Source organism: Cavia porcellus, unplaced genomic scaffold (genome assembly GCF_034190915.1).
Source record: "Cavia porcellus strain 051 isolate PalLab524CR breed Dunkin Hartley unplaced genomic scaffold, mCavPor4.1 scaffold_5, whole genome shotgun sequence".
In the NCBI taxonomy this organism is placed as follows: Eukaryota; Metazoa; Chordata; class Mammalia; order Rodentia; family Caviidae; genus Cavia; species Cavia porcellus.
The window spans coordinates 4,197,337-4,218,255 of record NW_026947488.1 but is presented as its reverse complement, the minus strand read 5'-3'; the positions used below and the strand labels follow the sequence as shown (position 1 = coordinate 4,218,255).

The 20,919-nt window shown below is 55.2% G+C and overlaps 1 protein-coding gene across 4 annotated transcripts in view; it reads left to right on the top strand.

Annotated features, from left to right (window-relative positions):
- The window catches only part of Phactr3 (phosphatase and actin regulator 3), a 212,272-nt gene that overhangs the window by 108,116 nt on the left and 83,237 nt on the right, over positions 1-20,919 (top strand). For all 4 annotated transcript variants that reach the window (XM_063248092.1, XM_063248091.1, XM_063248093.1 and 1 more), the window contains exon 2: positions 20,307-20,468. In XM_063248092.1, coding sequence (XP_063104162.1) covers positions 20,307-20,468 — 162 coding nt within the window. The remainder of the gene's footprint in view (positions 1-20,306; positions 20,469-20,919) is intronic.

Below are 20,919 nucleotides of genomic sequence, written 5' to 3'. Positions count from 1 at the left end.
AATTCTTAGGTTTCAGCGTAGAGAAACTATTTGTGAAACTACTAAATAATAAAGTTGCTAAATTATTCTAATTTTAGAGGTTCTTTTGGGTTTTCTAACACTTCTTGGAGGGAGGAGGGCGAGATCTCCTTTCTCCTTTGCTACCCTCAATCTTTTTGCTCTTTATTCTGCTGGTTAAAACCTGTCTCACAGTTTTAGGTGAAGATGGTCGTGCCTCATCCATGGTCTGGAGGCAAAGCTTTCTGTGTTGAGCCATCAGTATGAATTGGCCACAGGTTTTTTTGTTATGCTCTTTGAGAGGCTGAGGAAGTTGTATTCTTAATTTCTTAACTGTTTTACATCATGAAAAGGCGTTGCTATAAAATAATGCTATTTTTGTGTTTGTTGAAAGAATCATATAACTTGTCTCTTTTATTTGCAAATATGGTGGTTTTTGCTGATTTTTCTGTTTCACTTTACTTCTTTGGGATGTTTTATTTCTGTTTATCCCCTTCTCTGGCTCTCAGTGCATCCTGTGGTGATTCTGCATCTGTGGTCATGAGACGGACTGGCCGTCTCCCCCACATCCAAGGACCCTGCTTCTCTGACACTGGCATCCAGGTCACACTGACCTCGTGAAGCAGGCTACCTGTGTTTGTGATTCTCTCTGAGATTCATGCAAGGCCAGGGCTATTTCTGCCCGTAGAGCTGGGAGGGATTGGTGCAGAGCCTCCTTGTTCCTAACAGCTGCCTGAGGGCTCCAAAAAGGTGGCCTCTGATTCCCAGAAGGCTGCACACTGAGAAGAGTTTCGGCAGGCAGAGCAGAGGGGCCGCCCACACTTTCTCTTAGCAGGAGGCAGCGTTCCTGCATTCACTCTGCAAGTGTCTTCAGTGTTTGTGCCGCACACTGTGGGGAGCAAACACAGGGGTAGGCCCTGGGAGCCAGGCTCTCCAGGGTGCTCTGGGCTCCAGACTGCAGTGCGTGTGTCTGTGTGTGTGCGTGCGCACATGTGACATTCAGAAGCCTCAGTTGTTGCCACCCCTGCCGCAGTGTCATCTCACGCTGTCCTGTCCATGACACACCCAAGTTTCAGACTCCACTGTGTCCCTCAGCTTTGTTTTCTGGCCTTCTGGGGTGAGGACCCCTCCTGCTGTCTGCCCCTCTGTTGCTTCTTACCTGAGCTGCCTGCTCAGTCTTAGTCTCTGGTGCTCACGCAGAAGTCTCTGGACACTTCTGTCCCGGGAGCCTCCCCGAGTTCTAGGACGAGGCTGTGTCCTGCGCCTGCCTGGCCCCTGCCTGTTTGTAGCTCACCCTTTCATTCATGTGTTCCAATGTCGATGTCTGAGCCCCGCTTGCTCCCTGCTGAGGCCCCACTTACAGAAGTGGATGAGTGAATGGATGCACGGACGGATGAACCAAGTGTAACTGAAATTTATTATGTTCATAAAGGAAGACGAAGATTAAACGGGGTCATCACAGAGAGATGACGTCAAGAAATTATTTTATTCCTACATTCATTTTGTTCCCATCACAAACAGCCCCCGGAGACAATTATTTTTTGTTTTCATGAAAAATTAAAAGGCCCCTTAACTGTTTGCTCAATGTGTCTTTTTTAAAGGATTAATGATCTTAATAATGAAAAGGGTGTTTTTTTTTCTTCAGCTCTAGGGATTGAACCCAGGGCCTTCTCACTAAGCTGTATCCCCCACCCTGTTTAAATGAGTTTTTCTGACACGGGGTCTGTTTTGGTCATTAAGTTGCTCCAACTGGGAGCAAGCTTGTGGTCCTGCTTATCCTCCTAGAGAGCTGGGCTGACAGGTGTACAGTATCAAAACTGTAACTAAAAATGTTATCCAAAGCTGGGCGTGGTAGCACAGGCCTGTAATCCTAGTGCTTTATAAGTCTGAGGCGGGAGAATCACAAATTCAATCCCAGCTTGGTCAATTTAGTGACTTAACCAGACCCTGTCTCAAAATAAAAAATCAAAAGAGCCTGGAAAGGCAACTGAATGCGAAGGCCCTGGCTTCAGCGCTGTGTACCCCAAAAATATTTCAATTAAGGCAATTGCAGGTATGCAAGCAATTGTGAGAAATAACATGGAAACCATTGCTCAGCTGGACTCCAGCTACCCAGACAGTTGCTGGCATTGGTGAAAATCAAGAGCTCCTCATGTTGGCTTTTAATTTGCACTTAGGCATGGTGCTGAGTGCCACCTCTCACCTCGCTGTGGTAACAGTGCTGCAGGCAATCGCTTGTGTTCTGGAACGAGGACACCTGTGCTCAGAGAGGGGCAGTGCTGGATAGGGCATGACACACTGGAGCCAGAATCAACACCCGGAGCTCCCAACCCCTGCCGGTGTCCTTGACCACATCAGCCCAAATTGTGACATCTGGATCTGTCTTGCACTAGAGAACTTTCAAGGAGAAAGCCACCTGAGTAACAAAAAGAGGATTTTCTTTTACTATTCCTCTAGGATGGTATTGTCTTAGAAGCCGGCAATCTGCAAAAGTGCAGGGCATCCATATCTCTGAAGCCCTCGGTGTCTACACACACCACTTGTGTGTTTGCAGTTTGACTGCGCATGGCAGTGGCTTTGTGACCTGGAAGGAGACCCCTGTCCAGGTCTGCAGGTGCATATGCCAGACAGGAGGACGCGGTCTGTACTTCCCTCACTTGCTTTGGGATCCAGGCAGCTGGGGACACCGGAAGTGAGGGAGATGGATGAGTCAAGGTTCTCTAGCGGAATGGGACCCATAGAAAGACTATGCAAGGGGCCTTCTTAGGTAGCTCCCAGCAGGAGAGGCCCGCTGGACAGCCGAGGGGCAGGGCTGCTTATCCCAAGGAAATGGAAGCCAAAGGACGGAAGGCACCAAGGGTGCAGCCTGAAGGAGGCTGACGGCTCGCAAGCTTCCTAGAAGTCACAGGTGCAGGTCTGCGCTGACCCGAGGGAACCAGAGAGGGTGCCCAGAGGACCCGGAGAAGACAGGCGCTCTTCCAAAATGGACTCGCCTCCTCCTCCTTTCCCTCCTCGCTTCTTTTACGCTGCACCCCTGCTGGTTGGCACCGCCCACACTCACGCGGTCCTTCTGCCCTCCATGCCAGTCTTTCACAGATGCACCCAGAGCCAGGTCACCGGCCCGCAAAGGGGCTCTTACTGCAGCCAAGCTGAGGTCGCACTTAATCATCACAGCGAGCAGTGGCCAGAGGCCACTCCCTGTCCTTTCTTCCAGAGGACCTTGTCACCGGAGATTTGGAATGCTCCCAAAGGTCCCCCACCCCTGCCTCACCAGGGGTGCACATTTCCCTCGGGAGCTGTTGCCTGCTTGGTGCATCGGTCCAGGGTGCCCCGTTCTCCCCTGGTTGCTGGGAACCATGAATGACTCTGAATCCAGACGCTTCCTGCTGCACAGCCCAGCGTTCCTGTCTGGTCTTGTCCAGACCTCTGCAGGACCCCGCCAGCCCTGTGACCCTGTGGTCAGTGGTCCCAGCCCCCTTGCATGCCTGTGCCTGTGGTTAGAAGAGAGACACCTGACATAAGGACAAGCACATTCCTTACACTGTGGGGTGGCCCTTTTCCATGGCAGAGGAAAAACTTCCCCCAAAACAATTCCTAAGTATTTACCTGCTTATAGTGCACCTGTTTATTTACCTGATTATTTCTACTTTAATGTCACATCACCACTAATTGTGGGTCTTGCCCTTAAGAACAAAATATGTGCCTATTTCACTCCCCAAAGAAGGTTCTGCATCCAGTGCACACAGTAGGTGCTCAATAAAGCAATCTATTTCCCGTCCTTTCCGAAGGACTCTGGAAAGCCACTACTAGATAAAAACTCCCATGGAGATTAGGACTGAGACACCTTGCTTGCTGATGAGTTGCGGGGCAGAGTGAGACTTGGCTTTGAATTTACAGGGTGGACCCTTGACTGACCAGCTTAGTTCATGAGTGAGGGCTCAAGTTGGTAGGAAGTCAAGACTGTTTTTTCCCATCAGCAACAATGGAAATACCCATGATGCATTTCGAGCCTCCCAAAGCACCCCTTAGCTGACCTTTTCATAATAAAGAGAGTTTGTATGGTGTATGCAGTTCACCAGAAACACCAGTTATTTTTCTACTATATTCACCAAAAAGCTATAAAATATGCCTAGTTTACCAGAAACAACAATTTCACCAGGTGCTCACTGAGCAAGAGGACATCTCTGGCTGGCAGGGAGAGAGGATGGACTGGACGGTGGTCACTGCCTGGAAGGAGAGGCCCCATCCACGAGAGCCTCAGGGATCCGGCACTCTCTGCCCTTCCTGTCCTCAGCAGAATCCACAGCCCCAGGACCTGCTCTGGCTCACTGGGTCTTAACCTTTTCAGAACTGAAAACGGGTCTGAGGTTGTCTCTTTCTGTCTTTTAGGCTGTTCTTTGGGACTGTGATCGCTTCCTTTCTTTTCCTTTCCTTTCCTTTCCTTTTTCCTTTTTCCTTTCCTTCCCATCTTTTCTAGCTTTGAGAGGACTGTTTTGATAGCAGTGATCATAGCAATTACAGAAAGCACTGACTGAAATCACATCTGCAGACTTGCACAGCGGATTTCTGGCATCTTGAGTCTTTGTTTACCACCACAGGAATGGCTGGTGTTTGGGTGGTAACTCACGGCTCTGGTTGTAAGTTAACCCTAGCATTCCAGTGGTAACCCAAGTTGTTCATGTGTGCAGCCAGTTGTGAGTCAAGAGTCCACTGCGTGAAATGTGTCTGTAGAAAGTTACCATCTTTGTAGGTGAGTGGCAGCCAGAGATGCTGGCACTTTCCAAGGATTCCATCTAATGTACATTAAATTCAAACCCTAAGGAATCTGCGAATTTGAACTTTACGTGGCTGCGTGTTTTGCAAAGGCCACCAACACCCCTCAGCCTTGTGGAGAAGCAGCCTATTTCTGCTGTGCATTGGTGGCCAGGTCAGCCTTGGTGCCTAGGAGACCTGGCCTCCCGCTGTTACTGGAAAGCATTTCCGCCCCTCCCTGTGGCACCCACCCTCCTGGGAGAGCTTCCTTCTCTAGATGAGCACTGCGGAGTCTTATGAAAACTTAATGCATGGAAGTGTGGGGCTATGAGGCTTCTTTTTTTTTTTTTTTTTTTTTTTTTTTGGTAATAAATGGGTTTGCAGCCGTGCCAGAGCACAGATGAATAAATCAGTAATGCGCCTCCCCTGGGACTGTGAGGCTAATGGAAGGCCCACTGGGGTGAAATTCACTTTCTCTTGTTCATAGGTTGTTCTTAAAGGGGATTTCGTAGCTTCTGTGTTTCTCTCTGACATGGCTTCAAGTTTGCTGGAGTCTTCAGGTTTCCAAGGATCATGCACTTTTAGTCTGCAGGACGTTGCCATCGCCCTTTAGCTCACCTCCCAGAAAGATGTCTGCCTCAAGCCTGTCCTCTGCAGTCGAGCCTCCTCTTGGGGGGATTTGAGAGGTTGGGGGGCCCGCAATAGGCTCCTCCAAGTGTGTTCAGGTGGCCGATTCCTCTTCTAGTTTTGTTATAGGTGTGACTCATGCCAGGGTCAGTGATGTGGGTCTCATGGGTGAGGACCTTGGGGGAGTCCTGGGCCCTCCCTCCTGAAGCCACAGAGTGCTGCTGCGTCCCAGGAAGCTGCAGGGTACAGACTGCAGCGTCGTCTCCTGAATATTGAGCAGAGACTCAGGGCCAGGCCACCGTCGGGAGGGTGCAGTGGTGCAGGCCACAGCGTCACCCCTGGAGGCCAATGTGTCCAGGCCCAAAGGCCTCGGTTTCTTAGGGCAGCCCATACAAAGGGGTCGGTGCCCCACAACGTGGTCTGCTGGCCTCAAGAGGGCCCCACTGTGTACACAGTGCGCACATCGGCCCAGGAGCTCATGGGCCCTTGAAAACAGACAGTCCATGCTGCTGTGTCTCCATTCCTGTCTCTTCTGTTTCCTGGGGACACACTGGGTGTTGTCCCGTTGATCTATCTCTGTCGGGCCCGCCATTGTCCCCATGCAGCTGCTGCAGGGGTCCAGGCTCCCCCAGTCTGTAAATTTGGGCTGAGCCCAGGTCCTCCTGCAAAGTCCTCCGTCAGTGAGGAGAACTGCACACAGCTCTCTGCGCTTCCTTTGATCCAAGCCTTCTCCAAATGCCGTTTGCTGTGCATTTCTCTCCAGAGCATTGAAAAGGCTGAAGAATTCTCACCACAGCAGCCACTTCTCCTGATGGCGTCCTTACAGGCTCCCAGAAGACCGGCCAGCCTTGGTCTTTCAGTTTAGGAAGGAAATACCAATTCTGTTGAAAACTAAAGACTTGGTAAAAAGCGTTTGCTTTTTTCTACGCCCTTGAGAGTTTGTGAGTTCGCTGAGGCTCTCCATCGTCCTGTCTTCACTCACTGGGCAGGTGTTTACTGAGTGCCCGCCAGGCACCAGGTCCTGTGATGCTCCGGGCGCCTGGACACCCCAAAGATGCGGGCAAAGCTGCAGCTCGTGTTTATCAAATCCTGTCCCTTGTCAGGCAACATGCCGAGCTTCCCTGAGCTCGTGTCCACTGCCTTGGGGGGCTGGGTAATTTCTCCCCATTTCCAGAGGTCTGGAAACCCAGGCTCCGGCAGCCTAATGAACTTGCCTTCTTTCAGTGTAATCAGAACTTCTATTCACCCCCGTCCGTTCGGGCTGCAGGAGCCCAGGCATAGCTGTGTAACCGCTGACCTGCTCTCGGCTTGTGGGGTCATCTGTTCTGGTCATTCCGTGTAAATCGGTCACACTGTGTGCCTTCTTTTATGACCCAGTCATTTCCCTTAGTGTCCTGTCCTCGGGGCTCACCTGGCGGGGTAGCATGTTTCCAACCGGCTCTTTGGCCCAGTAGTATTTCACTATGTGGTAGACTCCCTTTTACTCAAGGCCATTTGATGGTATGCACAGCACCAGTACCAATGTCTTCAGTATGGACCCCTAGGAGACACCCTAGCATCTGGGTTGTCAGATGCTCAGTCTGGGTTTAACCCCTCGAGGAGCAGCAGTCTCTGCACATGGGCACCCAGTCTGCATTCCCAGCAGAGCTGGGGGAACCTCCTGATGGCTTGCCTCCTCACCCCCATTATGATCACTCGGCATCCTGAGCAAGCTATGGGCAGCCCAAACAGCTGGCCAGCCTTGAGGGAGCTGCCCAAGGGCACCGATATCTGGATGTCAGGAGCGGCTCAGGGCAGGGTCTTCTTGCAGGTCCTCTCCATGCGCACTGCAGCCCGCTGAGAGGGCTCCAGCTCTCGGCCTTGACTTGGTTGATTTCACGGATGAGGCAGGAAGTGATTACTGAGCCGAGACCCCAGGGACTCTGTTCCGGCTGTGTATCTAAGCTGCCACAGTGGGGGGACTCGCTTGCTGGGCTGGGATTTGCAACCAAAGACTTTTTATGTTCCAGAGGCAGTTTGAAAGTCCAGCTGTCACCAAGCATCCAGGTGGGCAGGTGGGGTCACTGCGGCTCTGGCCTCTTTGCTGTTGGAGTTCACCTGAAGTAGCTGGCCAGGCTGTGTCCACTGTGATGCTCTGGTCTGGGGCCCCAGCATGGGTACTGCAGAGCCCCAGGGATATCTATTGATATCGTTCCTGGGAGAGGGTGCTTCCTGACTCAGTCCTTGGTCATCACTGGCTCCTGGTTTCTGAGGGAGATGCAGGTGACACAGCCTGCCGTGGAGACCTTGGGGAGATGGGGGAGTGGGAGCCTTCTGAGTGGCCCGTGTCCCAGTGGTTTGGCACTTGCGCACTGCTCTGGTTGGGGTGTTGGGCGCAGCTGCCTAGCTCGGCCTTCTCACCCCAGCAGTGCCCACTCGTCCGGGGCTTTGGTCCTGTTCCGCTGGGCGCTCTCAGCAGCTCTCCCTCCCCCACGGCACCCTCAGCACTGGGGCCTCAGCTGTGCTGTATGTTCACTGGTTTATATCTGTGAGCCACGGGAAGTGTGAACCCAGGAGGGCGTGAGCTCACGTGGGTGTGTGCCTGGGCGGGTGCCTCCCAGGCACTGTGCAGTCTCTGCCACCGAGCTCCAACCCCAGCCCTTTCTCTGGGGGCTGGACGATGTGTGTTCCATACACTGCAGACATCTTTTCCTTTATGGACACTGCCTGTTCATTTTATGGTACCTTTTAATCAAATTCTTAATCTAATAGATGAAAGGCACAACTCTACAATGCTGTACAGGTGTCACCATGATCTAATCCCAGAAGATTTCATCCCCAAAAGGAAAGTTTGGGGTCCCCTGCTGCCAGCTTCTCCCGTCACCCTCTAGCTTCTGTTTCTGGGACATCTCATACAATCCGTGGCTTCTCTCATAAACACACCATAAGGTGGATCCGTGCCCAGCAGGTATCTGTGCCCCACTCACTCTGGTGGCTGAGTAATGTCCATGGCGTGGACACCCTACATTTTATCTGTCCTTTCCTCAGCTGAAGGACACATGGACTCTTCTGGCTTCTGGTTGTACTTCCGTCTAATGCCCTTGTGTTTGTCAGGGCTGTGGTCAGCGCCCCTGGGCTGCAGCTCAGAGGGGACTTGCAGACTGCAAGGTCATCAAGGGTACAGTTTTGCCCCTCAGAGATCTTCCACCCCATGGCAGAAGAGTGATGGGGAGACAGATCTGAATCTAGGAATTAGCTGTACCTGGGTCTGAGCCCTTGCCGGGCCACCTGGATGCTGGGTGACCGTGGGCTTCTCTCTGTGGAACTCGATTTTCTCACGTGAATAGGGCACTTGTTGCAGGCGGGGTGCAGTCATGCAAGAGGAGGAGTGGGCACAGCAGCTGGCCCTGATGCACGAGTGGCTCTCGCAGTGGGGTGGCCCTCTGTCCACTCACGTGACCCTGTAGCAATGACCTGTGTCTGTTCAGAGCATTCCCAAGGGATCCCACAGCCTCCTCCTCCTCCTCCTCCTCCTCCTCCTCCTTCTCCTCCTCCTCCTCCTCCTCCTCCTCTCCCGAGCCTGGCAGCCCGATCTGCTTTCTTTTTGCATGGATTTGCCTGTTCTGGACATTTCATAGAAATGGATTCCTGCAATGTGTGGTCTTTTGTGACTCTTCCAGGTTCCTGTGACACACGCTGAGCATGTGTCAGTACTGGGTTCTCGCCGTGTGCAGAAAACAGTGCAGCCACGGTGGGACAGAGTTCACCAGCTCCTCAGCAAGTTCAGTATGGCAATTTTGTGTGTGGTGTGACCAGTATATATGGTGGATACTTAAATGTACAAAACCACCCCATTGCCACACATCCCTCTAAAGATACTCCTCGGTGTGAACACATTTATCCCACCATTCTTGCTGTTTTCTGAGGCAGTTTTGGGTGTCTTCTTTTCTGAGTGTCTTTATGAGAAATGATAAAAAAAAAAATAGGATAAATGTGGATCCCAAGTGCCATCCGGCAGGAAGGCAGACGGATAAAAATACCGAGGTGTGTTCTGTCCCTTACGCCCGTCTACCAGCCCTGGCGCCGAACCGCCTCTGGCTTTGCCCAAAGTCTAAACGACCACCAAAGGTAAAGGTTTCGTCCTGAGGCAGCCTCAAGGACGCGGAGGAGGAGAGGGAAGGGGACGCCCAGGACGGCTTGGGCTTTGGCAAGGGCGATGGGGAAGTGTGTCCCAAGCAGGGGAGGACTTTGCAGGGGATTAGTGACCACGTTTCTTTACTATAATAATTTTTAGAAGTTTTTAAAGCATTCACTGTATTTTTTAGTCATAATTCATATGTCCCAGGTGTATATATATATATATATATATCACATATTAAAAGGAAACCTGTACCTGAATGTCCGTAGCAACACTGTTCCCGGTCACAGCTTGTATGTGCCAGCGACACAGATGGCTGTCGACAGGTGAGTGGATTAATGAACGGTGGCACGTCCACTCCAGGAATGTTACCTTTATCACTATTTTTAGAGCTTGCTTAACTCCTACTGGGTTTTCAAGAGACCTCGGATGCCGTCACTTTCCAGAAATCCCATCCCGAGCCCTATCCTGTTTCTGACCTCAGAGCCACCTCCGAAAGCTTCTTCTGTTCATGAGTTCCTCTGCTGGGGCCTTCCAAAGCCTGCGTCAGGTCCCCGGGCTGGAGGAGGTCTCTCCAGAGGGAGAGACAGCCCCAAGTCAGGGAGACAAACATGCTGTGGGGGGTGGTGCGGTGTCTCACTGCACTCGGGTGAGGAGTGGCGGAGTGACAGGGTGGAGCACCCTTCAGGGCTGCCAATCTGAGTCTGGAGGTGGGGATGAGCTTCAGGAAGCTGCAGAGGCTCCAGGAGATGGGGGAAAGCCACGGACTGTGAGGACACCCGAGGACTCCCTGGAGGTTTGCCACTGGAAGGGTTTCAGCAGAGTCAGGTAGGGGACTGTAGGCAGGGCACTGTACGGGCCAAGGAATAAGGTGGCATGAGCAGGGTGCGACGCCAGCACAGGTGCCTCCAGGCATTGAAACATGCCACCCTCTGCTCGAGGGCAGAAGCTGTCTTTGAACAGTGTGTTGTGTGGCCCCAAATTCTCAAAAGTCGTCAAACAGCAAACTCAGTCATTGCTTAGGACATGATCTGTTCTGGTGGGTTCTGACATTTCAGATGAGCCTGGACTGGTCCCCGGGGCAGGGACTTGAAGCTGAGCATAGGAGACTCTCTACTCACCTCCCTTTGGTGCTCACATGCTTATCAAGCCCTCCCTGGGCCCCCAGGCTCTGTCAAGGGCTCCCAGAGGCAGCTCTGAGGGCACAGTTGGTCTCCATTCTTATGGTGAAGTAACAGATATGAAAATAATAAGCACAAAAGAACTAAGTTATGCTGAAGACCATGGTGGGAAAATACGGAGGGTGGGGCCATGAGGGGTGAATAGGAGTTCGTCAGGGAAAAGGGGGTACCTCTGGAGGAGGCATGGGTGGCAGCCCCATGTGTGTGTGTGTGTGTGTGTGTGTGTGTGTGTGGTGGGGGGATCAGTGAACGAAAGGCAGAGAAGAGATACATATAGGGGGACGTGGGGTGAGGGGCAGTGGTATTACATAAGCTGAAGAAAGTGGAGGCCAGAAGCTTGGATCAGGGATGGGGCTCTGACCTAAAAGTCACTATGCTGTTAAGCTGACATTGGATGCAGGGTGTTTGCTCAGGGGCAAAGGGGAGGGCCTGGTGAGGGGAGGCTGCAGAGTTGTGTGGGGGAAATGGAGCCCAGGGCTTAGAAATGGAAGCAAAGATAGAGGATCAGGACCCGAAACCTAACCCTCTTGGGAGTACCCAGTCATACTTTGCCACTGAAAACATTTCGCAAGGGATTGCTTAGGCCAAGGGTGGTCAAACCCATGGACTAAACAGCTGAGGTCTGGGTTTTGTCAATAAAACTTTATTGACACGCGCTCACGCCCGCTGTGCCGATCCCCGGCTCTGTGCTCTTCCAGATGCTAAGCTGCACGGTTGCAGTGGAGACCACGTGACCGGCAGAGCCTCCGAATCTTTTTTTCCATCTGTCCCACACAGATGTTAGCTGATCCCCGACAGATGCAGAGCGAATGCAGGACACATGTTCAAAACAGAAATCCTTTGGCTCAAGGTCTTCCCAGTGCGGAAATCATTTCCCTCCTCTGGAGCAGACTGCTCTTCACTTCCTGTTTGCGTGTCCTTGTGCATTGTTAAGAAGCTTCCCTTGCGCTTTGGTTTGAGAAAGTCAGGGCTGGAACAATGCAAAAGGGTCCCGGTGAGTTAGTTCATGTTAAATGCTTCCTCTGAAATGATCGTTTTTTTCCTCCCCTCTGCAAAACATGAATTTTAGAAAAACACCTCTAAAAGGAGTTTGTAGCCCTTGCAAAAACAAAGGTGGCTGTCCAGAGGAGAATTTTATAGGAATCTGCTTTCAGCAGAGACAGAAGCGTCCTCCCAAACCAAATAACCAGCAGGATGCTGGTAAGGAGAGAGCCCGATCTCCGCTCCTTCCTCCTTCCGACCCCACCCGGCCTCCGGACTCCCCAGGGCTCGTCCAGACCCACTTGATTTACACAGCAGAGCTGACTCTTACTTGGAGAACCGGCCATCTGCCTGCCAGGCACCAGCGACCATTGGCAAAATTATGGGTTGATACGAAACAGATGGGCTTTCTCGTCAGACGTGCTGTTTTTTTCCACGAAACACATGGGCAAAAAAAAGGCTGCTTGAGGAGCGTCTTGGTTTTCCGCTGGTGTCGGGGGCATCGGTGATGCCTGTCTGTCTGTCTGTCTGTCTGTCTTCATTTCAGCCTCAGTGCTGGGTGGGGGCTCGGGCAGCTGCAGGGGGCTCTGTGACTCGGGAAATGTTGGGGCCCAATGTAAGATCTTAGAGACTCCTATTAATCAGATACAGGGGGACAGACTTTCATGTCCCTAAAATACCAGTTACCACCACTTAGTGAGAACACACTGGAGCTGCCTCCTCCGAGGCCTCTAACTCAAACCCCATCTGGCAGTTCTCACAGGGTCTCGCTGTCTAGGTTGATGGGGTGACTGTCTGATCTCTCAGTCTAGCAAAAGCCTCGTAACCCCAGCTCGGCCTGTTTACTGCAGGACTTCTCAGAGCCTTCACCTGCTCACAGCCTGGCCCGCAATGCCTGCCCGCCGCTGGCTGGCTCTGGGGCCTTGAACTTCACTGCTTACCTGCTGGGACCCTCCCTTCCCAGATGTAAGATGGGACTGACAGCGTAGTCTGGAGTCCCCGCACTGTGACCTCGCCTGGGCACGCAGAGCTGAGATCCGAGTGTAAGTGCTCACTGTGCTGGCCTGTTCCCTGTGAAGCTCTGTCCCTGTCCCTTCTCCCTGTGCCTGGCGGCTCTGCTCGCCAGCCGGGGTTGGGATGGTGAGGACAGTGGAGGTGTCCGTGGGTCCGAATGAGGCCTGGGAGCTGCGTGGGAACTGCGGTTCCCCACGTCGAGGGCCGCAGGGCCTGTAACCAGCGGCCTACTTTCCATCTGCTTAGGTCCTTGTGGCCCAGGCTGTTGTCTTGCATTCCTTCTTTATCCATTGGCTCCTCCGTTCACGCAGCCTGCGCTCTAGGCCCTGGGACAGGTGCTGAGCGGGAGAGTCCTGGATCCTGGAGAGGGCGCTGTCCCTCCCTCCTGAAACACAGCCTTGTTTCCCGCCCACGTGCTGTGCTGCAGCCGCAGGTGCTGACTGGCCAGGTTGCAGAGCTGTGAGGAAAACCCAGGGAGGCTGGGGGCAGGAGGAGGACTGAGCAGTAAGCACCCCCAGGTGTGTGCGCCTGTCCCTGGCTCTCCCTGCCCCAGCTCCCTGCCCACAGCAGCAGCTGATCCCTTCCTGAGCCCCAGAAGAGGGACCCGTGCAGCCTGACAATCGCATCCCATCCCAGGCGGTGGGCAGGGTGGCCCTTTCTGTCCCCAGGATCAGCATCCCCGAAAATGTCATGCCCTGCTGGTTTGAGAATTTTCCATGAGTCTTACATGAGGGAAGTCTGAAAGCCATTTTTAAAATTTGGTTTTGGAGGTTCGGGCCATGCTGGAGGTTGTTCTATTAAAGCATCAGCCTTTATCTTGAGGTGGCTGTGGAGCCAGCTGGCCCCAGGGGCCAGGCCTTTGCCCCTGGTCGAGTCCCAGGATTTGTTAGCGGCTGCTGTCATGGTTTGGCCTCTCCAGCCCTCTCCTCCTCCGTGCTCCTCTCTGACAGCAGCATCTTGTCTGACGCTGGTGGCCCGACTTCTGTCGCTTTGATCCCACTCGGTCCCTTACCGCTTGTGACCTGGAGACTCCTCTCACTTTTTGCCATGTCTTCTCCTTCATCTGTTGATGAGTGATAAAAATATCCCGCCTCCCAGGGTCCTGCTAGGGAGGAGCGAATTCACCCCCAGGCCGAGGACTCTGCCTGTCACAGTGCAGGTGTTCACAGGTGCTGCTGCCACGGAGGACCACCATGACAGAAGTCCTGCTTCATAGGCTCTCCCGTGAGGGTGACATCCCCTGCGGCCTGGGCCTTTGGCTCTGCTCCCCTGGGGCCTGCTGTCTCCAGCAAGATGCATTCTCCGTGGTTGTATCATGAGGCTGACGCTGAGCCGAGTCCTCAGCAGTGTCCTCCTGCCCCCATGACACATGTCCTTCTCCACCAGGCCCCGCCCACCTCCCAAGCTCAGCCTTGCCTCTGTTACTCTGTCACTGTGAACCCTAACTTACAGGCTTTCAGGTTTGGGTACACAGACCCACATTAAGAAATTGGGAGCGCTAAGGGCTCCCCAGCTGGATTGTCACTTATCAGTATGCGGTCAATGAAGCTTTGGTATCGCCCCAGTGCTGATGACGATGGCTGATGTTTGTGCGTGCGTGTGTGTGTGTGTGTGTGTGTGTGTGTGTGTGGTCATCGTTCACGGGCACAGTGGGAGGTGGCTTGTCTGGGTGGAGCCCAAGTCTACACACAGAAAATTTCCTGGGCTTCGAGCCTCCCAGCCTTCTTCACCCCCCCCCCCAAGGCTGTGCCGTGCCACGCTGTGGTGAGTTCACCTTTCATTCAATGCTCACTCAGATGCGAGTGCCCGCTCAGCTACCACCCCACCTCTGCGCACGCCGTCCAGGCAGGAAGAGCTGCCGCCCCTGAGGCCGAGCCGCCTTGGCATCTGCTCCTTTTGTGCACCTCACTTTACTCTGTGGCCAGCAAGTCCCAGGGCAGGAGGCCCCAGGCCCAGGGTTGGCCTTTATTCCAAGACAATGTCAGTGGATACTGGCAGATGGATTTGGGGGCGGGGCCAGCGGAGGACTCAACAAGGAAGTGGAATCGCTGGCCATCAGAGCAATGCACATTACAGCAGGAAGCCGCTGTCTCACTCCAGGCAGAACGGCCTTCCTGGAGAAATCAAGGAGTAACAGATGCGGGCAGGCTGTGGGGAAAAGGAGCCTTCTACACTGCTGGTGGGGACCCAGACGAGGACAAGCCCTGTAGAGATCAGCACGGAGACTGCTCCGAAAACTAAACCAACACTAAACTAACACTAACAATCCCGTTTGAGCCAGCCATTCCCGTCTAGGTGTCTGTGCAGAGTTAAAGTTATCACCTCACAGTGACCCACAAGACCATGATATTAAGTGACGTAAGTCAGACGCACAACCTTAAAAACTGCACAGCTTCTTTTAAATGAGAAACAAATTATAAATAAAGAGAATAATGAAAGATAGGTAATAGGCACCAGGGAAATCCTTTTCAGAGAGAAAGGGAACAACAGAGCGAGGAAGGGCAGGGGAAGGATGGAAAAGGAGAACTGAAGTGGGAAAACGGAAATAGAGTTTGCAGATGGGCGGGCGCAAGGGTTGGAAGGAGTCAGAGGAAAGAGCGGGAAGGGAACAAAAAAATCCAGAGGCGCCGTGTGCGCCTCAGCTCCCCACCGATCCTGTGATCACTGTGTACCGCAAACATTGCTGGTAACAAAACCAAAACCAAGCAGGAAACCTCAGAAGCCTTCTGCTCCGCGCCGCGCCCCAGCGTTCCTCTCCCACAGCTCATACCGTCCGAGCTCGTGGCTGCTTGGTTCGGTTTTTCTCCTCCGAGAAGGTGTGAGCTTTGCACGGAGAGACTGAGTTCGCAGGTGTCTGCTGGTTTCCTGAGCTCAGTGCAGTCCTGGTTCACGGTGCACCCTGGGAAGAGGGATGTCCAGTGAGTCAAAGAAGCCAAGAAATACAATCACAGGCCAGCATCACCGGCGGCAGGGTCCCTAAGAGACCACCACTGGGCCACGGCACTGCGTCCTGGGCTCTCCTTCCCTTGGGTTTCGGGGCCGGGTCTTCTCAGGCTGGCAGAGCTTACTGGGTAGACAGTGAGGGGGCTGGTGTGCCCAGGTCACTAAAGGCAGGCACTAGAGTCCTGCAGTGGGAGCTGAGGTGGGTGCCAGCGTGTGTAGTCCTGCACCCAGATCCTTGGGCACACAGATGTGTATTTGAACATTTGGGTCTCGGGGCCCAGCGGGGGTGACACAGGCTTAGGGCTAAGAAAGGTCCAGTGCCTGTTCTCACGGAGTGATGTCAGTCAGCAAAGGCAGAGGCCAGCTGAGGAGAGGACGGACCTGGAACGACAACTGAGGCTGATCAGAGCTCAGATGAAAGGAAATGCTATGACCCCAGGACTGCCCTGCCCCAGGCACGGAAATGAGCCTGGGCCCTCAGTGTGGCATCAGCCAGAACTGTGCCCAACTTTTCAGTCTAGAGGGTCCGTGGATGGGTCATCTTGTGTCTTAGGGTGCTGGGGGCAGTCGGGGTCATCCAGAGATGGCTGCAGGTGTCCAGGGTCAGCGCACCCGTTGCTGGGAGCCTTGGAAGACTTGCAGGGAGCTGTGGCCTCTCCTCAACTGCTGCCCACATAGCAGAGTGTTTCAGTAATGAGCTGCTAATGCCTCTGGAGGTGGCAGGAGTGCCCAGCACTTAGCACCACTGTTCCTGGTGGGGGGACCTGCTAACGGGGACCTGCTAATTCACTTGCACCTCCCGGAATCTCCCGCTGCAGCCTCAGTGGGAAGGAGCATCCTGGCAGCTCCAGGGAGCAGCGCCATGGTGAGAGAGACCTGGGAGGAGCGGCCAGGATGTCCCTTCCCTCTGTGACACAGGGACCACTCACTCACACAGCAGGCCCTGCTCACCCCCACGCTCGCCCAGGGGAACTGCGTCCCTGCTCCTCAGCTCCCTGTTCCCTGGAGCAGGCCAGCGTTGCAGATGCCAGTTGCTGCCCGTGTTGCCCAAGAGCCACTCCCTCGCCTGGCGGCACCGACTGTAACCCCCCCCCCCCCCCGTAACCCAAGGAGGCTCGGCTGTCTGGCCCTGGGGCAGGGAGAGGAGAGGGAGCCCAGTCTGGGGCTGGGAGCTGAGCTCGGAGTGTGCAGACTTGGGTCCTCTGCCCCTGCATCCATCATGGCTTCCTGGGTGACACCCCCACTCAGGCAGAGACGTCCAGGCGGGGGAACAGACCCGTGCGGTGTCTGGCCCCTGGATAAGTTGGGGCTTTTGGGCTGAAGTCACTCCAGCGGCTCCATGCTGGGCTCTGAATGGAGAGTCTTGGCCCTGTCTGCCTCTCACGGCAGCACCTCCCAGCAGCCTGTGTACAGTGCCTCCCCAGAGCCCGTTAGCTTGGTCATCTCCCATGAGCTCCACTCTCCCAAGCCTCTGATCTGCTGCAGGGGGCACAGCTCAGAGCCTTGCTGCCCTGGTCTCTGGGGATACAGCTGTGACCACCACCAAAGCCCACACTAAGCAACCAGGCTTGGACTCTGCTGTGCAGTTTATTCTGTGTGCTGCACCTTTTCACCCGGGCTGCTGGAAAGCTCGGGCCATGCACACACCCTCTGGACCCCTCTGGGGTCTCTGGTGGGGACCTGCCAGCGCCTGCTGCTGTAGCCCTGCTTGGAGCCCCTGCTCGGGGTTCCTCACCCTCACCCTCACCCTCCCCCTGCCTAGGCGGCTCAGGGTGTCTTTCCAGTGACGGCCATGGAGCCTCACACTGGAGCAAGGGGCAGAGAGAGCAGGGGGACATCCCCTGCGCCCTGCCATCCCCCAGGCTCAGCCGTGACCCTCATCCTCGCACAGGCCTGGGGGCGTGGGGACCCCACTCAGCTTCATCCTGCCGCACCAGGGTTTCCAGGAGAGCTGGCTTCCTGCGGTCGCCTGGACTGGCAGTTCCACTCCCATCTGGTGCCCGTGGGTGGGACAGGAGAGGAGGGGAGGGGAGGGGAGAGGAGGAAAGGGACGCAGAGAGCCAGTTCTGGGAGGAGAGAGCCCCGTCTGCACCCTGCACACACAGCAGAGCCCAGGGCGGGGACAGCAAGCGGGATCTCTGGCCTAGGTGCCAGCCGCTGGGCCCGCCTGGAGGATGCGGTGCGGGACGGCAACGCTGTGGTTTCTTTACTGTTAACATTTTCATTCCCACGTTCGCAGTGCACAGAGGCACAGCAACGCAGCACAGTGTAGTTCCTCTCCCCTCCCCTCCCCTCCTCCATCTCTAGGTCCCATCCGTCCCCATCTGCCAAAGGTCTAGCTCTGCTTCCTAGTGTTGATTCTTTATTTCGTTCTTTAAATTATTTAAACCTTCGTCTTCTCGTATAAGAGGAACTGTGTGATACTTCAGCTTGGTCATTTATTTCTCCTAACAGTATGGCCTCCAGGTGGCCCTGCCCTCAGTGACCCACGGCCGTCCTTCTTCATGGCTGAGTAGTACTCTGTTGTAAGCAGCACATTTTCTTGTGCGGTGGCTGCAGAGGTTTCTCTCTTGTGAGTTGTGCTGCTGTCAGCGTGGGGATGCCTGTGTCACTGGGATGCGAAGTTGCCCAGAAGGCGAACAGCGTCTGCAGTGGATGGCAGAGCCTGTGCCAAGCAGGACGGCTTCCCCAGTGCCACCACCCCAGCCAGGGGAAGACGTGAGCCCTGGATAGCTAACACACGTACCAGTGGTACAGTGTGGTGCTGCTGTGTGCCGCCGTCTTGGTGTGGCCCCCACCCTGACAGTCTCCTTAGACACAGCTCAGGGGGTCACAGCTGCCACAGATCTGCAGCTGACAAAAGCAGCTGTGGCACCTCAATTTGCTCACCTGTGGGATGGACACGAACCATAGCTCACTGCTCTACCATGAGGGAAGCATAACATAACGCACAGCCATGAGCTGCGCTCTCTGTGTAGTGTGCTGTGTTACTGCTGTGACATAAGCATCACGATGACAGTTTTCCTGAAAGCTCCCCATGCCCACCTGTTTGCCTGTCCAAGCGGCCCTGAGGTCTGGACGTGGTTCCCTATCAGTGCATCTCAGCTGTGCTGCCGACCTCTGTCTCCGGGCTTTATAGCCACCTCCTGTCACCGTGGGTCTCTGCTGCTGTCCTATCAGGGTGGCTCCAACTTCTGGCCCATGGATGAGGAGACTGAGGTGCAGGGAGGCAGAGTGGCCCTTGGGGGGCAGCCCTCTGGCGGTCACCTCTCCTGGTGCTCTCAGCAGCTGCTGGCTGGGCACAGAGGCCGGGCCCACGGACACCTGGGTGCTGTCACATGCGGTTGTTCTCAGGACAGGCCTTGCTGTGGACTTGCATGGCTGGTGGTGGCCCAGGGGCAGCTCGGGCAGGGAAATGAGAAGCAGCCTCCTCAGGCTGAGGTCCCTGCCCTGGGACTCCAGGGGCCTCCTCCTGAGCTGCTCTGCTCCTCCAGCTCCCAGGGTCCTGTTAGGGACCAGAGGCCATGGCCCCTTCTCGGGGAGGCAGTGAGGTGCACTAAACCCCTGGATGCTCCTGTGCGAACATGGGAGATGGGAGTGGGGAGCTGCCCAGCTCCTCCCACCTCCAACCCCAGAAGCTGTGTCTGACCCTCGATGCTGCAGGAGGGGGCAGCGCCTCTTCCCCAGGGGCAGCCTGTGCTGGCCGGGCTCCGGGCAGCAGACAGAGGCAGTGCTGGTCCCTGTCACAGTCCTGAGACTTCCCCACTCTGCTGAATTTTGTTTTGTGCTCTAACTGAATGTCCTACAGAGTCAGCCGTGTCACCTGCTGTAAAGTAGCCTATGGGAAGGGCCCATCTCCCCGCCTTCCCAGCCTTCACCCCCATGTTTGGGGGAAGACGGGAGAGGCTTCCACCACAGGCCCTCCCGCCCACACACCGTCACACGCCCCTTCCCTTGCACATGCATGGCTGTGACCCTGCAGCAGGCCTCTCCTGCCCTGGCTTTGTCATCTGTACATCTGCATCGGTTGGCGGCAGGCAGGAAGGGTGACTCCCAAGCCTGTCCTCTACTGAGGGACACACTGGTCACCATGGTTTCTCCTGGCCACCAGCTGGGCGTATCCCCAACTCCACAAGCGTGGCCTGCTTCTCCAGCACTGAGGCGCCCAGAGGCAGCCTCTCCCCTGTGTCCACTCATGGGCCAACTGCCTGGCTCAGAGGGCAGGCTCCACGCGGGGGTCAGCAGTGGTGCCAGGCCTGCTCTCTGTCTTTGGAGAGCTGGGCAGGGCCCACAGTGGCCATCAAATGGCCTGCAAAAGCCTGGCTTCTTCTGGGCCAGGTAAGGCCTTCCTGGAGGAGGTGACAGTTAGCTAAGTAGTTTTATGAGACAGAAAATCTGGAAAGAAGAGTAGATTAGATGTAGGCTCTGCATGAGCAAAGATCCTGGGGTAGGGGCTGTGACATTAGAAAATCCTTAAATCCCAGTGGGGGAGGCAGAGCTGGGTGAGGCTGCCTATGGGTGGGTGGCGAGAGGCCGCAGAGGGAGGTCTCCACAGCAGCACTGCCCAAGTGGGGACTGCACGTTTGTGTGTACCTGGAGCGTCCCCTACTCTGAGGACCCTCCTAGGCCCCAGGCCCTGGAAACCAGGTGACTTGGTGGTCACCTGTGACCCTCCCTTGGCTCTCGTCCTGCAGATGAGATGGACCGAACCCCCGCAGTGCGCTCCGAGTATCTGGTCTCAGGGATCCGAACTCCCCCCGTGAGGAGGAACAGCAAGCTGGCCACGCTGGGCAGGATCTTCAAGCCCTGGAAATGGAGGAAAAAGAAAACCGAGAAGCTGAAGCAGACAACGTCAGGTGAGTGCCCATCAGGGGAAGGGTGGGGGCACCGGGCCCGGTGGGCACTGCTGCCGGGTGGGCAGACTGCTCTGAGGTCTCTGAGGGCCGAGCTGCCCAGCTGTGCCCGGCACCTCCCTCCTCTGGCCACCTGGCCTGGCTGCCCACGTCTCCACCACAACCTACACCAAGGCTCACATCGGGGACCAGAAAGAGGAGTGGCCGGTGGCCCTGGGCTCAGTGCCCTGCACGGGGTCCTTCTGCCCGGGGCCCAGCTCTGCCGGGGTTCACGTGTCCCGGGCCTCCCTCCCAAGGACCAGAAGGGCGCACGCTCACTCAGGCCCTTTATAGCCTGCCAATCCCAGCTCTGTGCCATTGCCCCCGCCTCCTCGGAATCCACCGCGGGCAGTGCGGCCCTGAGACCCCGCCATGTGCCAGATGGACACCAGAAGGTGCAAGGGGCCATGACAGC